This window comes from Perkinsus marinus (assembly GCF_000006405.1).
Source record: "Perkinsus marinus ATCC 50983 genomic scaffold scf_1104296936306, whole genome shotgun sequence".
NCBI lineage: Eukaryota > Perkinsozoa > Perkinsida > Perkinsidae > Perkinsus > Perkinsus marinus.
The window spans coordinates 46,723-60,586 of NW_003214156.1; the positions used below are offsets into that span (position 1 = coordinate 46,723).

The following is a 13,864-nucleotide window of genomic DNA, read 5'->3' on the forward strand; positions in this document are numbered from 1 at the left end:
ATTGTACTTAATACCATTATACCCATATATCGCCTCTCCGCGTTTTAGTAACTATAAGTAACTAAGTGCGCCTAAGGACCGCCCCCCACAAAACTTCCTGGAGAGAATGATACATACATCAATACTGAAAATTCAATCATCGAATACACTCATAATGCTGATACACTAAAAATCGCTTAAATTCTGAATTCTTCACTTTGACATACCAAGGAGTATTAATGTGTCCGTTCATCAATATCTCTACCCAGTCTTGAAATACATTTTCGCTTTCCTCAGCCGAACTTGAGACTTCCCTCACCAATTACAGCATCCGGCTAGAAGTCGTACAGAAATCAATGATAATTTCGCAAAATTTTCTCAGATTTTCCATATTGTCACCAACACATGTGCATATTTTCCAACACCACTTCTGTCTCCTCCGAATACCATAATACTTCCGAATACCACAAAACCGGTATGAATAAACACTCACCCGTCTGGGCGTTCTCAGAGACTCTCTCAGATCTCCTAACGCCTCCATTATTCCATTAATTTGCACAGTTGACAAAAACCTAAAGTGATCATACTACTACATATCTTTCCCTACCCACCCGTACTACCTAAGTTTAGACAAACTCTTGAGAATTTTCACCAATTGACTTGGAGTAAACTGTGGTAGCTGATCATGCGACAAAGCCGCGACTCGTCTCAGCAGCAGTCCTCTGAAAAAAACAACCTGATTTGTGATTTTGTGAAGATAGTTTGTTTCTATTCCGCATTTTACAACAGCCATATAATTTTTTCAGCCTGGCATTTGATAATTTTCACATTACTTATCAAGTTCATCCTCATAGTATCATCAACACTCTTACCTAGCCAAACCAAGACTGGCAAACACTTCCAGAGTCTTCACTAAATCTTCAGCAGTGAATCTGCGGTGAACCAGAATCCATTTCGGAATTTTTCCACATTTTCAAAACATTTTCTCATAAAAATGTCATCATTTTCCCTACTGTTATCTCCTAAATTCACACGAGTTCAACCAAAACGGCGTACCGGTCAACTTCGTCGGTCAAGCGTTCGACAACATTCTCAGTTAGTTCTCGATCGTGAACACCCCAACGCCTATGTGCCTCCAATATACAGCATAACTCTGATGGTGAGAACTCCTGAGGAGCATCAATATCATATATAGTGAGATGGAATGAAATCGATTCCAAACTAGCAAACTAGTGATATATACATGTGAGCTGAATTCGCAACTATATCCTAATTGGAATCGCATGAAGTCTATCAAGCTGTGCATCATCCGTCATCGTTTTCATATGTAAAATATCAAAATTACAATTCCCAAGTAGAACAGGGTCTCCTTTGATTTTCATTTAGCCAAGTTGTTACAATATAATGGAGTTTCACAACCCCTTTTACGTTAAGTGGCGTAAAACTCGGTGAAAAATGCGAAATTCACGGTGATATGCAGTAGTCGTGAAATATGTTTTTCACTAGTGATTTTCATATCACTAGGGTGGTGAAACTCCAATAAAAATTAATCTAATCTTTACCGATAAGTATACATAATATCTATAATGGTACTTTTACTATCATCATTTAATCAAAAATGTAACATGATTTCTCAAATCAGCAGAAATGAGCAACAAACCTCATTAGAGTGAACTGAATCATACCAAAAAATCATCGACACCCATTATTTTCCGACTACTACTGTTTTAAAGTGAACAGAGCATATACTGCAACAGATGTCACTTCGTTAGGTAAATTGTTCTCTAATAACATTTATAATGGTTATTATAACGGTTTTTATAACGGCGACCCAGAGAAAAAGGTATCCATAAAAAAATACGAAAATCCTCAGTAAAATCAGATTCCTAATTCTCCGCGTTAGGTCGGCAGACTCAGCCCCTTCCTCACGAAGCCCTCATCTCGAGTAACCACCAAGTGCTAGTCTGTGCACATTTGAAAATTTCAAGAGAATTTCTTTATGGCTTCTGAAAATTTTTCCCCGATCACATATAAATTCCCATAGTACACAATAACACTCCTGAGCATAGCCGATGAAAGCCCGAGAGAATATGCACATGGTCAACCACATCTGTTGGTGACAATATGGAAATTCTGAGAGGAAGTTCTCCTTAGTTTTCTGTTCACTTTCATTCGTGTGTACTTCTCAACATAGCTGAGGAAAGCGAATATATCTCACATAGACTCACTTCAATTTGTGAGAGCGTATCCTCCTTCACCATCTCGATAAGCGTAGGATCCCTCGAGCCTCGACACGCCAACGCCAATGCTATCCTCGCCAAACCCGCAGGCCTGATCCCGCACAGATTCGATTCCCACCATCGACACTTTAACACACCATTTATTACTTAAATTCATCCCTTCTCTTTACCATAATTTCTGTTATTTTCCTACACACCTCCGAAACCTCCGGTGTTGAAGGCCCCGGTAATGCACTCAGTGCGCTAGCCATCTCCACTAATGATCCGCTATCGAGCTCCTGACCAAACAACACTAAAAGAATCTCAGCTTCATCGAGTGGCAAGTGCCTCTTTATTCGATGAAGTTTCATCATTCCCAATGACAAGTTTGCATCGTAAGCAACGATCCCACGATACCAAAGCTCAGTGCTGCAAAACATGTTCTCGCTTTCCTCAGCTGCTGAGCTCAATAGTTTCCTCAATGATTATAGGAGTTCATATACGAAACCAGAGAATATATACGATCGCGGACAGAAACTAAGGGAAATTCAATAAAATTTCCTCAGAGTTTTGATATTGTCACCAACGCTTGCGGAAGTGCAAATTTTACCACGTTGCCACAGCTAGCGAGGTCAAGGACAAATTAATAGCATTACTCGGAAGTTATCTCACACATATAATCGTCGGTGTCCACTACCCAACCCCTCCATTGACCGGTTATACCATTATACGTTATCGTGACGTTTTTCATCGGGTAAAAACAACCATTCCCAACCTACTCCAATCCGAGCCCCCACAGTCGCCATGAGCCTCTTGAAACGTTCGTCTCCATAAACTACCCCAGCCTGAGACTTCCGCATACCCCCTCCGAGCTCTTGCACTGTCGCTTGCAAGCCACTGCTATCCATATCAGCATGCGAGTTGAAGTACGCTAATGCTGCTTCTACTACCTACTACCAACAAGACATATATAGCAACCCCTACTACTACTACTACTACTACTACTACTACTACTACTATTACTACTACTACTACTACTACTACTATCACCACCAACACTCACCTCTCCACGTGTCACCTCTCCACGTGTCACCACAATGCACATACCTCTCCGAAACGACGAACTAGCGACTATCATTTTATAAAAAGTACCAATCCTACCAACCAATTACAACATATATTTATAAATTCCCTCAACCATCGGTATCATTTCAGCGACCCATATCACAATCATCGGGCGCGCGCTAATATCACCGTGGTGTTGAACAACCTGACACAGTCGCATCTCAATCCTGCTCAGCTTAGTTACATAGCTAACACATTATGCTAAGGCCTTCAGAATGTCCCCGTATGTAGTGACCGTTGAATTTCGTGTGGTATTAAGGTTGTCGAAATACCTCCGACATTGCTAGTCGCCACACTTACGCCTTGTATCGTCTTATACAGGTATTAACAATCGCAGCTTAGTGTAAACAAGTACGCAAGGCACATCCTTCCCCACACACTTCGACATTTCGATACCGCACACCTGACATTCTCCACATGTAATCGAATAAGTTTCAAATTCGCAGGCCGACTCCTAAAAATGTCATCACATACGGTACATCATATCAAAAGTACCCCCAAAAAATGCCATAAAATATGAAGTCGTAAATCATCTCGACGCTTCCCTGCAAGTCGTTGTCAATCTCCTCGCTACTATAAAATGAAGTTGAAAGGAGAACATGCACTTGGTAAACTACATGTCTATCGTGACGATGAGGAAAATTAGAAAATCTTCAAATTAAGGGAGGACTAATGGGATCGACAGAGATGGGAGAAGCAAGTGAAACAAAGCAATATGATCATAGAACTGCGAAAGAGAACGAACTCGACGCCTAGCCGTTTCAATAAGACAACATGAAACTGCCTAGCGGAGCGAAGTGATGGCTACAATTATGTGATAGTAGAGATAATGGTAGCTGACGTCTAGCTAGCTATTCTACCACCGTTATTTGATAGTTTTTATTGACCGAGCTGGTTTGCCATAAGCTAGTTCTACTTGAGCTATCAATTCGTGAAGCTCAGGGACGATCTGAAGTTCAGATTCGGAACCCAGATCGGCAGATTCCGAGTCTGGAGTGCTACCCGATTTAGTATATAAACTCCAATAATTAGGAAGGAGCTTTCTGAGCTCAGCTGAGGAGCGTCAACATACATTCGTCTAACACCGATTAGATGACTATAACCTTATGCTCTATCCAGCGGGGAAAACTCTTGCCGCAAACCGTTTATCGAGAGTGCTCCCTAAGAATGGCATTTTCCTTAGATTAGTGATTTTTCTCACTGTGATGAGCCCTGTACTATTGAGGAAACTCAAGAACACAAGATTCTCGATTTAGCTTGTGCCGCTCAGTATTGTTTCGCGCACGCCAGATATTCGCTGCAAAACGCTCTAATTACTGAATAGTTAATATAATTTAGTGACAGCGTCTGGATATGCCTGTGGCTCTGTGTGTTTTCATCGGTCGTGTATGAAGGGTCGTTGCTAATGATACTACTACTGTTGGTCCTACTCAGAATGTCACCACTTCGACAAGGCCTCCGTCGAGGTATTGTCCGATTGGTTGGTGCCTCGACACAGAGTGGTTCGAAGGACACCCCTGTATTACGCCCGCCCCAAAAGAACTACGTGTTTGTTGGGATCATTCTTGCCAAGCTGATGCTCCTCGTCGCGGCATTCATCCTACGAATGCCCAAGGGCGTGCTCAAGGATCTTACTGTACGGACTGGCAGAACCCTAAAGGCCGCTTATGTTTCCACGATGTGAAACTTTGCTGTCACTGTGATATTCTCAAGTCGACTTTAATCTCTTCGACACCGAAAGGTGGTTGGACTGTTGCTGATCTCTGCAGCTATCCGCCTCCGCCTGGCCCGGTGAGCACCACCCCCAGTGCTCCTTCTGCTACTAGGTTGATTCTGACTGTTACACCGTCGTCTGGTAGTGGTAGACCTGCCGAGAGGATTTGCATTGCCTTGGTCTTTTTAATTGGAGCATTTCCTACTTGGCAATAAGATGTTTGTACTACGGTTATGTCCATCTTTAAGAGACTGGCTTCTCATCGTCCGAAAGACGTTTCCTATTTTATAGTATTGTTGGGCTTGCTTGGTTCGATTAGGATTGCAATGATAGTAGTTGGACTACGTCTCTGTATATTAGTGTTGCTCATTGGAGTTTCACCCATTTCACGTGAAGTGGCGTACAACACCGTGAAAAACGCGATATTCGCGGTGATATGTAGTCGTCGTGAAATATGTTTTTCACTTGTGTTTTTCATATCACGGTGAAACTCTATTGTTTCCTTTCTGGCTGGGTTCTCAGAAGTTGTTTCCTCGCGATGCGCCTATTGCCCGTCCTCACACTGTTGTTACCTTGAGGTCCTTCGCCTTACCCTTAGGCCCCGATTTGCAGCCTTTGTAAAAGAGCCTAAAAATATAAGTTTGCCTAAAGAGGTCAAACCGTGAGGTTGAGAGGTTTAACTTAAACCTCTTTAGGTGCAAAAATCGCCTTACGGTTTTCGTGCCTTACCGAGGCTTGTGGAATGGGCCCCAGATCCCGAGCTCGGCCGGATCTGGGAATTAGCGAGCGCCATCTGGAAATTAGCGACCGCCATCTGGGAATTAGCGACCGAATTAGCTTGGGCCTCCTGTAGCGTGGTATATGTTTGTGATGTATCCACACAATTGTTGTCTCCTTCCTTCCCACCTTAGCTCACACAATTTGTCTCTACATTTATTCCGCTGTAGTTAGTATTGTTATCTACCTCTTTTGGTACTCTTGAGTTCCCAAGTACACAACACGTGGTGCCCAGACAATGGTTAATGGTCAAGGAGAAAGCCCCGCTGAGAACAACCAGAACGGTACTGATGGTGGACTTATTGAAGATCAACATGTGCGAGAAGATGAGGAGCAACGAAGTTTACGACAAGGTGAAGAGCAACAACGTCAACATGAAGGAGAGAGAAGAAGACTACAAGAAGCGGACAACTTAGAACAAGACCTATCAATGGAGCAGCAGAGGGTCAGAGAGTTGGATGAGAACGTCCAATCTCAGTTGATAGAGTTGCAAAATGAGATCGTGAAAATGAAGAGTAGCAATAATAGTGCATCTTCAGAAATGGGAAGGGCGATAGCCATTACTAAAGCTATTGTCCCGTATAACCCGAAATCTCAGACTTTTGAGGAGTGGCGGTCGAAATTTGAGGGTCGAGCACGACTACTACGACTGCCTTATCAGGAACTCCTTGAATTTTTGGGACTTTGTCTCACAGATAAACCATGGGAGGTGTACAACAGAAGACTAAATCACGATCCTAAGGAGACTCCTGATAGGACGTACTATGGTATCATCGCTGAAATGATAAAACAATATAGCGAGACCCCAAAGCATGCGTTTAGTACGTTGTGCAAAATGAGATATAAAAAGGATGTGTTCAGACATTCTACTGAGATACACAGGTTGACTAAGCTTGCCTTTCCTAAATTGCCTGCGGAAGCAAGAAATCAGATATGTGTGCAAGTGTTTTGGAAGAGCTTGCCACAATCAAAGATTGTTGAAGGTTATTATAATACCTTCATGAAACTACCCAAGCAAACTTTGACGGAGGCAGTCACTTTGGTCGGAGACAGTTTGGATGCAAATGATGGCGATGGTGATGAAGGCAGTGATAAAGAAGATTCGAGAAAAGACGAGGACAAGGTTGTAGCTGTCGGTCACTGGGAATATAGTTATAATGGCGGTAAAGGGAAAGGCAAAGGTTTCGGTAAAGGAAAGGGTAAAGGTTTTGGCAAAGGAAATCAGGGTGGCTGAAGGGTGAGGAAGAGTCATTCTTCCCTTCCCCAATAATTCCCGTTTTAGTTCCCGGGAATAATGACTGGTCAAAAAGGGGAATAATGGACCTTATTTGGGGAATTATTGTACAAAATCGTCTTTTTCTCCAACATCACCCTAAAAGAAGGTCCGAAAAACATTCATAGGCGTCTAAGACGCCGCGTCTCAGCAGACCTTCTCGGCCGTAAGGCCAAAAAAATACGAGATTTCTCGCATCCTGTCACTTTTTTTGATATCGAACGTCAGGGCGAGCGCGTGCAAGATGTTCGCAATTCGCAAGTTGCAAAACAGGCCAGTAACTGGACGCCAGTTACGTTGCGTTCATACCTCACTGGTCCCAGTACCTCATCGTGGTGTGGAGGACTGAACTGGAACACGAGACAGCCTTGTGGATGGCGTCAAATCCAATAGATTGCTTGGGCGCACGCTATTTGCAACAGCTCCCCCCCCCGAAAGAGAGTAGGTGCAAATTGCGTGCAAGCAATGTCATACATGTACATGTGAATAACAGTGATTCTCATGATAAACTTCAATGAGAGAAGGTTTCTTGACATAATTATCCAAAATCTTGTACAACAATTAATCATGAAGGATTGTGATACATTCATTCTTGACAAATAATGGAGTGTTATTGATAAAGTGAGATTATCATAGTAGGATTGAAATCTCAACTTTAGATATGATGAATATATGTATAAAGTATGAAAACGAGAGCTGCTTTAGGTAATGTAGAGATAAATGGGAGAATTATAGATTGATGAGAACGCCGAATGAAGTGAATAAGTTCATTCAGATTGTATGTTGTCAAGAGTTTCCCAACATAGATTCTTTTCCTCTATTTTTATACGTACTAAAGTACCTAAGTCTCTCATGTAGCGTTCTGATTGACCATTAGCTTGTGGAGTATATATTGGTGAGAATTGCCAAGTAGTCAAATTTGTAACAGTCTTCGCAGCAGCAGTATAGATAGAACCATTATCCGTCAAGACTCTAGTAGGATAGAGACCATAAGTTTGATGCACAGTTTGGAGTAGAGAGAGAGCCGTTGCTGTAGTAGGTGATGTCACTGTTGGTGCGACTAGAAGGTAGCAGGTAAGTCGATCACATAAGGTAGTTATGAAAAATTTGTTACGACCAAAGAATGGGCCAGTTGTATCCATACTAACATGCATGAAGGGTGCTTGTGGTAATCGTGGAGGTTCAAGTTCGTCAAGTAGCTTGTTGTCATGGGGTTGAACTTTATGTATTTGGCAATAATGACATGTTGGAACTACTGCTTGTATGTCAGCCTGCTTAGTACTCCAGTGAAAGTGGTCAAGTTTCATCTTTGTGCCGAATTGCCCATCATGACCACATAGATGATAGTAGAGAATGAGAAGTTCATTCAATTTAGGATGGTCGTCAGTGACGTAGTTATTGTCATCATCAGGTCTGAGATTCGTAAGGTAGGAGTCGATCTTCTTTCTCAACTCTGATTTATCATGGAGTTGTATTGGTGTAGTTGTTGTGTCAGATGCTTGAGGTCGTGGTTCATGATCCTGGAGAGATAGGGAGTGTGCTTGAGGTAGAAGTTCAGGAACAGTTGAACTTGGTTTCGATTGACTGGGTGTAGGTTCTTGTGCACGATGTCCATGAATAAGAGAAGATACCGAGGTGAGAGATTGATGAGGGGTTGATGATGATGATGTCGTCGATGTCGATGAATTGGAGTCCGTGGTAAGTGCATCACGTTGTTGACGACGTCGAACTTTAACTCTATTACCGATGGTCTGTTGCTCGTCGTCAGCATGGCGTTTTGCCATCATGGTTATGAGTGAATCTTCTTCAGTAAGAATGGGGTCGTTCGAGTGCTCGGATGCCTTCCAGTGTAGCTCAAGCAAATTTTCTAAAAGTGAGATCTAGTAAGTGATCGGCAGCATTCGCATCTGTAGAGATATACGTGATATCAGAGGACCTAGAAGTTTAAGGTGGTTCAACAATGCTAAGTAGTAATTCTGTTGAAGAGGATTACTCTTGACTCGATGCGTTCGAACAATTTTATTGCATGTAACATTATCACAACGAATGAGAGTATAACATAATAACGGAGTACCTGTGTAATGCTCAAACGTGCGAAGAAGACAAGAGCCATAAAGGACACTCATAACTTCGTTGACACTTATATGTATGGACTTGTGCTTTGCATCTTTGAGTAGAATTTGGCGAGAAAAGTAGTAGACGCTAGGATCAGAAGCATCAACTAGTTTCATACCTAACATATACTGAGATGCATCGACATGTAATTCCAGAGGAGCAGTCCCAATAGGAATCACACGAGGGATACGAGGTAAGGATACAGAGCAGAGATACTGATGGAAACTAGTGAGTAAGGAGTAGGTTTCCTGGGGAAGTTGTAAATCCCAGGTTTTCTTCTTCGTTCTATCCAAACCTTGCGTGCGACATAGCTCTTCGCGACAGTTACTTACTAGGCTTTGTAGGAGATGTTTGGTTGGTGCAACATGAGGTGGGAGTAGGTCCTCAAATGTGGTTGTGACCTTACCTAAAAATGAAAGAGCTTCCCTGAAAGTAGGACATGCGGACCAACTGAAATTGATAACATCATCCCACTTGATTTTTCTGATAGAAAGGAACCTACCATGACCAGAGATGGTAAGACCTAAAGTTTCAACTGTATCTTCATTCCGTATTATTTTGATTTTCGCAGGTTTGAGAGTCAATCCATATTGAAGGACTATGGATGAAAGCTTGTCAATGATAGACTGTTCGTATCCTTCAAGATCCTTACCAAGATACAATGTTATATCATCCATGTAAGATGAGATATATGTAGTTCGCGTACCTAAGAATGCAGTATTATGACCAGTAAGTAACTCGATAGGGTCTGAAGGAAGAACATGAGATGATCTTGTCACAGTATTAGGGATAGTAGTCTGAGATTGAGGCAAAATATCAATAGCATTTGTAGCTAAAATGTATTGAAGTGAGGCTTCTAGCACACAGGGTGAGAGACTCAATCCATAGATACAACGTTGGGCTGAATAGAGTTTGCCTGATGGAGTTTTGACCGTGAGTAACCGTGATAGTCGTGGTCCACTATAGAGTGACATGAAGGCATCACTCACGTCTAGACTCACCACAGAATGTGCTATTCGTAAGAGGTGGTAAACATATTCTAATTTCAATTGCTTGAAGATGAGCTTGCCATAGCGATCAAGTAACCTATTGACTCCTAGACATGGGAATATAGGACGAACCCTAGGAGAGACGATAGGATAATAATTGGTGCAAGTACATGTGGGATAGTCAGATTGTGCTGCAGGTGATACTTCGAGTAACTTACCATTAAGAACGAATTGACGAATGAGGTCATCACATTCAGTCTGGACGGCTTTATCCGCTCGGAGATACTGCTTATGTGGTTTAACCTCAACCTGTTTTTGCCCGAAAGCATCGTCAAGTACCTGTGGACTTACCTCTGCACAAAAAACTTGTTTTACATTAGGAGTAGTAGACGAGTCTGTCACTGGTTGGAGTCCAATTTTCAACCAACCATAGTCTTTTATGACTAGCATGTTATACTCCTCATTCCAAGGGAGATCTGGAGAGGTAAGAGTTGCATCTTGGAGGATGTATTCCGCTGGATCCTCCAAGACTGGGTTATCCAAAGTATCCGGTGAGAGAGGTTCTTCTAACTGAGAGCAAGAACTAACAAGATGAGAAGGAGAGGTATCAGACGAAGCAGGATAGTTCATTCTGTATAATGAGAGCTTTTGCCCGGTACCTAGATGTAATGCAGTTTTATGTACATAATCAATCACAAGTTCATTCACGAGGTCAACTCCGATAAGGGCAGCTATTCCCTGAGGAAGATGATCGACAAGTATAAATCGGACGGGAACACCGAGGACGTTGATCGTAACTGCATGTTGACTTGTGAAAGTGGTACTATTTACAGCCTCAAACTTTAAAGGCTGCGGTAGAGTGATGATGGGATACGCATGCTGCAGTTTCTCTGCAACACTACGAGTGAGTAACGAGTATTGACTCCCACCCATCGATTTGGGCAAAAAATCCGGCAGATGTTTTAATATAGGATAATGCTGAGGGTAAGGGGTCAGACTCATGCGGTGTATCTTTAGCTGAAAGACATGCTTTCACGGGAGCGCCTACCTGTATTGGTGAAGTTCCTTTTGTAGTAGTGGCTATACCCTGAATGTCATCACTGGACATCTTCTTAGTAGTAGCAGCACTAGAAGGCTTGAAATCCGAGCCCTCTGCTGTATGGCGAAAGATACAACGATCACCGTATTTACAAGTTCCATTAGCCAAGTAAAACCGACATGGGAATTTTTTTGTGACAGGCACTTGCATAGTCTTGCTATCTTGCATTTTTTCGAGCGCAGTAGAATCTTTCCCCTCATTGGAGTTAGATGGCGATGCACGAGGAGGAGCACTGCGAGCCAAGAGAGCTGCTCTAACCGCTTCGTATGATTTCTCACCAGAAGCTACCATGTCAAACACCATCTGCTTGAGATGAAAGGAATGTAGGCTAGACCCAAGTTGTGCTATAAGAATTTGTGCGGGAATTTCAAAGCCGAGAGTGCTAAGCTGATGAGTCATATCATCAAATTTTTTAACATGTTGATAAATATCGCTAGTGTCCTGCTGGCGAAATTTAGTCCAGCGAGTATAAAGATTGCCTAAGTCAAAAGGACGGCGTTGAGTTGATTGCAAGTAGTCCCAAATTCTAGAAGGAGAGCGGTCGGGTACTTCTTTTTTGACCGTCACCCATAGGTTAGAATCTATGAGATACTTTAGAGTATGATACTCATACGTGCCAAACGTAGGTGAATCTGAGTTAACTAAGTCCTCGAGGATATAACCAACTTGAATTTTAAACTCTATGAACGAACGATAATCAGCTAAACCTCGCCAAGGCTTAATCTTCTTAGCAGCTATCTCACGTTGAATATCTTGGCGAATATGATAAAGAGTCGAAGGTCCGTCGGAGAGTGCGCTATTTGTAGAGCCAGTAACAGTGCTAGGAGCAGGTGTTGAGCTGACTGTACAATAATGTCGATAAACAGATCGATAAAAGCAGCGATCTTTTAGAAGAAGACCCTGATTACTGAGAACATCCTCAAGTTCACGTTCTGTAACAAAAGGAATATCTGCTTCCTCTACATTGAGGAGAGAGGCTAATGCAATGCGAGGAGGATCAGTAGCCATCCCAAGAACTTACCTGAATCGTAGAAGCAACGGGTTCTCCACCAACTGAACTGGAACACGAGACAGCCTTGTGGATGGCGTCAAATCCAATAGATTGCTTGGGCGCACGCTATTTGCAACACTGAACAAGCGCGCTTTCTATAGGAAAGTTTGTAACGCAACGCTCGGTGATTAGAGCTGTCGCTGAGCATTACTTGATTGATCCTTTGATGGTTGCATTCCTTCGTTTCATTTTTTCTCGAATAAGAGGGCTGTCGAAAACTTTAGTCACGGCAGTCCATGGGGCGGCCAACATTGTCTTCTAGTAACCAACAAAGCCTTCCAGTTTCGATCGTTTTCACAGGTTCGATCGTTTTCAGCAAGAAACGCAGACGAGAACATTGACTTACTATGCGAAATGAGGTGCAAACGTCAGTCTATTGGTAACGGTGATTACTGACTAGTTCAGTGCCTCATAGTATGAGGCTCATACTGTGAGGCTCACAGTGTGAGCCTGCGGCCGGTTCCAGAACCACTGCCTATATGTTGCGTCAGGGATACCTATCCGTTTGTTTTGGAGTATGCTACGTTGATACTCCACCGTCTTATGCTTGTGGGAATGCAGCATTTCCCGCTCGAATAAAGTGGTCATGATGCGAACTTCGCATTGCGAAGTGCCATGCAATAACTGAAAGTTTCAGTCCGAAACCGCAAGCTGGGCCTTCCAGTGGAAGTGCGAATCGAATTCTCGCTCGCCACAAAGGTCTTTGATCATCCTGGCGAACAAGGTTTCCCTATACTCAGTCTAACCGAGACCACTAACACAGACATATATCCCAGACATCACCTGGTGTGAGACCTCTTGTTTTTTGAAATTTTTGTGCCCATTTATGGTCGTTTCGGAAATTTTTTCTTTATTTTTCCTTATTTTTCCTTATTTTTCCTATTTTTCCCTATTTTTCCTACTCGAAAGAATTTTCTAAATTTCCTTCATCTTTCCGAAGGAAATGGAAGGAAATAATTGGAAGGAAATAATTCGTGCCACCCTAGTAAGGGCTAGCTAATGGCTTAGTGGTGCAAATAACTTCAAGAGTGCGAGGATAACCATTCTCAGTTACTTACACTAAATAGATGAGGAGAAATGCTGAGGTCACAATGGTGCACACAGAGTGACTCAGCTACAGAGACATAATACTCAATTAATGCCTGACTACAGCATATGACATCTCCCTAAAAATTGTGCTATGGCTGTGCAACTGATCCCGCGTCACGGGAAACGCGCCTTGGCGCCGCGGAAGTCACGTACATCACCCACGTAAGTCAGAATCTCTCGCTTAGAGCGTCGGTCGGGCCTCTGGTTGACTCGTAAGAATCTTACGATCTTCTTCATTTAGCTCATCTGATGAATGTGCAGATAAGTGTGAGGTTTTTGGTTAACACTTTATGCCAAGCATCTGGTGGTACTTTCACCGAAGATACATTGAAGATACGTATATACACGCAATGCGTGTACTATGATGATGAGAAATTCGTAGCATATCTGGGTTTTTCGACTCGTGCACAGTCACTCCAACAGGTACCATCTTG

The 13,864-nt window shown here is 42.7% G+C and overlaps 4 protein-coding genes across 4 annotated transcripts in view; 2 read left to right on the plus strand and 2 right to left on the minus strand.

The window, feature by feature from the left end:
• Window positions 1-3,303, minus strand: part of Pmar_PMAR016242 (hypothetical protein) — a gene marked incomplete at both ends in the record, with an annotated part of 3,573 nt that extends 270 nt beyond the window's left edge. The window contains 7 exons of the mRNA XM_002783715.1: window positions 473-507; window positions 852-911; window positions 1,036-1,148; window positions 2,208-2,310; window positions 2,367-2,497; window positions 2,978-3,148; window positions 3,262-3,303. Coding sequence (XP_002783761.1) covers window positions 473-507; window positions 852-911; window positions 1,036-1,148; window positions 2,208-2,310; window positions 2,367-2,497; window positions 2,978-3,148; window positions 3,262-3,303 — 655 coding nt within the window. The remainder of the gene's footprint in view (window positions 1-472; window positions 508-851; window positions 912-1,035; window positions 1,149-2,207; window positions 2,311-2,366; window positions 2,498-2,977; window positions 3,149-3,261) is intronic.
• A 3,511-nt stretch (window positions 3,304-6,814) lies between these two features.
• On the plus strand, window positions 6,815-7,048 carry Pmar_PMAR016243 (hypothetical protein; the record flags this gene model as incomplete). Its single annotated transcript, XM_002783716.1, has 1 exon — window positions 6,815-7,048. One exon carries the CDS (start codon window positions 6,815-6,817, stop codon window positions 7,046-7,048), a length of 234 nt encoding a protein of 77 aa, XP_002783762.1.
• Window positions 7,049-8,463: 1,415 nt separating this feature from the next.
• Window positions 8,464-8,681, plus strand: Pmar_PMAR016244 (hypothetical protein; the record flags this gene model as incomplete). The annotated part of the gene is made up of 2 exons (XM_002783717.1): window positions 8,464-8,514; window positions 8,583-8,681. 2 exons carry the CDS (start codon window positions 8,464-8,466, stop codon window positions 8,679-8,681), a joined length of 150 nt encoding a protein of 49 aa, XP_002783763.1.
• A 1,885-nt stretch (window positions 8,682-10,566) lies between these two features.
• Window positions 10,567-10,761, minus strand: Pmar_PMAR016245 (hypothetical protein; the record flags this gene model as incomplete). Its single annotated transcript, XM_002783718.1, has 1 exon — window positions 10,567-10,761. A coding segment is annotated over one exon (195 nt), but the record flags the coding sequence as incomplete, so codon positions are not given.
• Window positions 10,762-13,864: the final 3,103 nt, after the last annotated feature.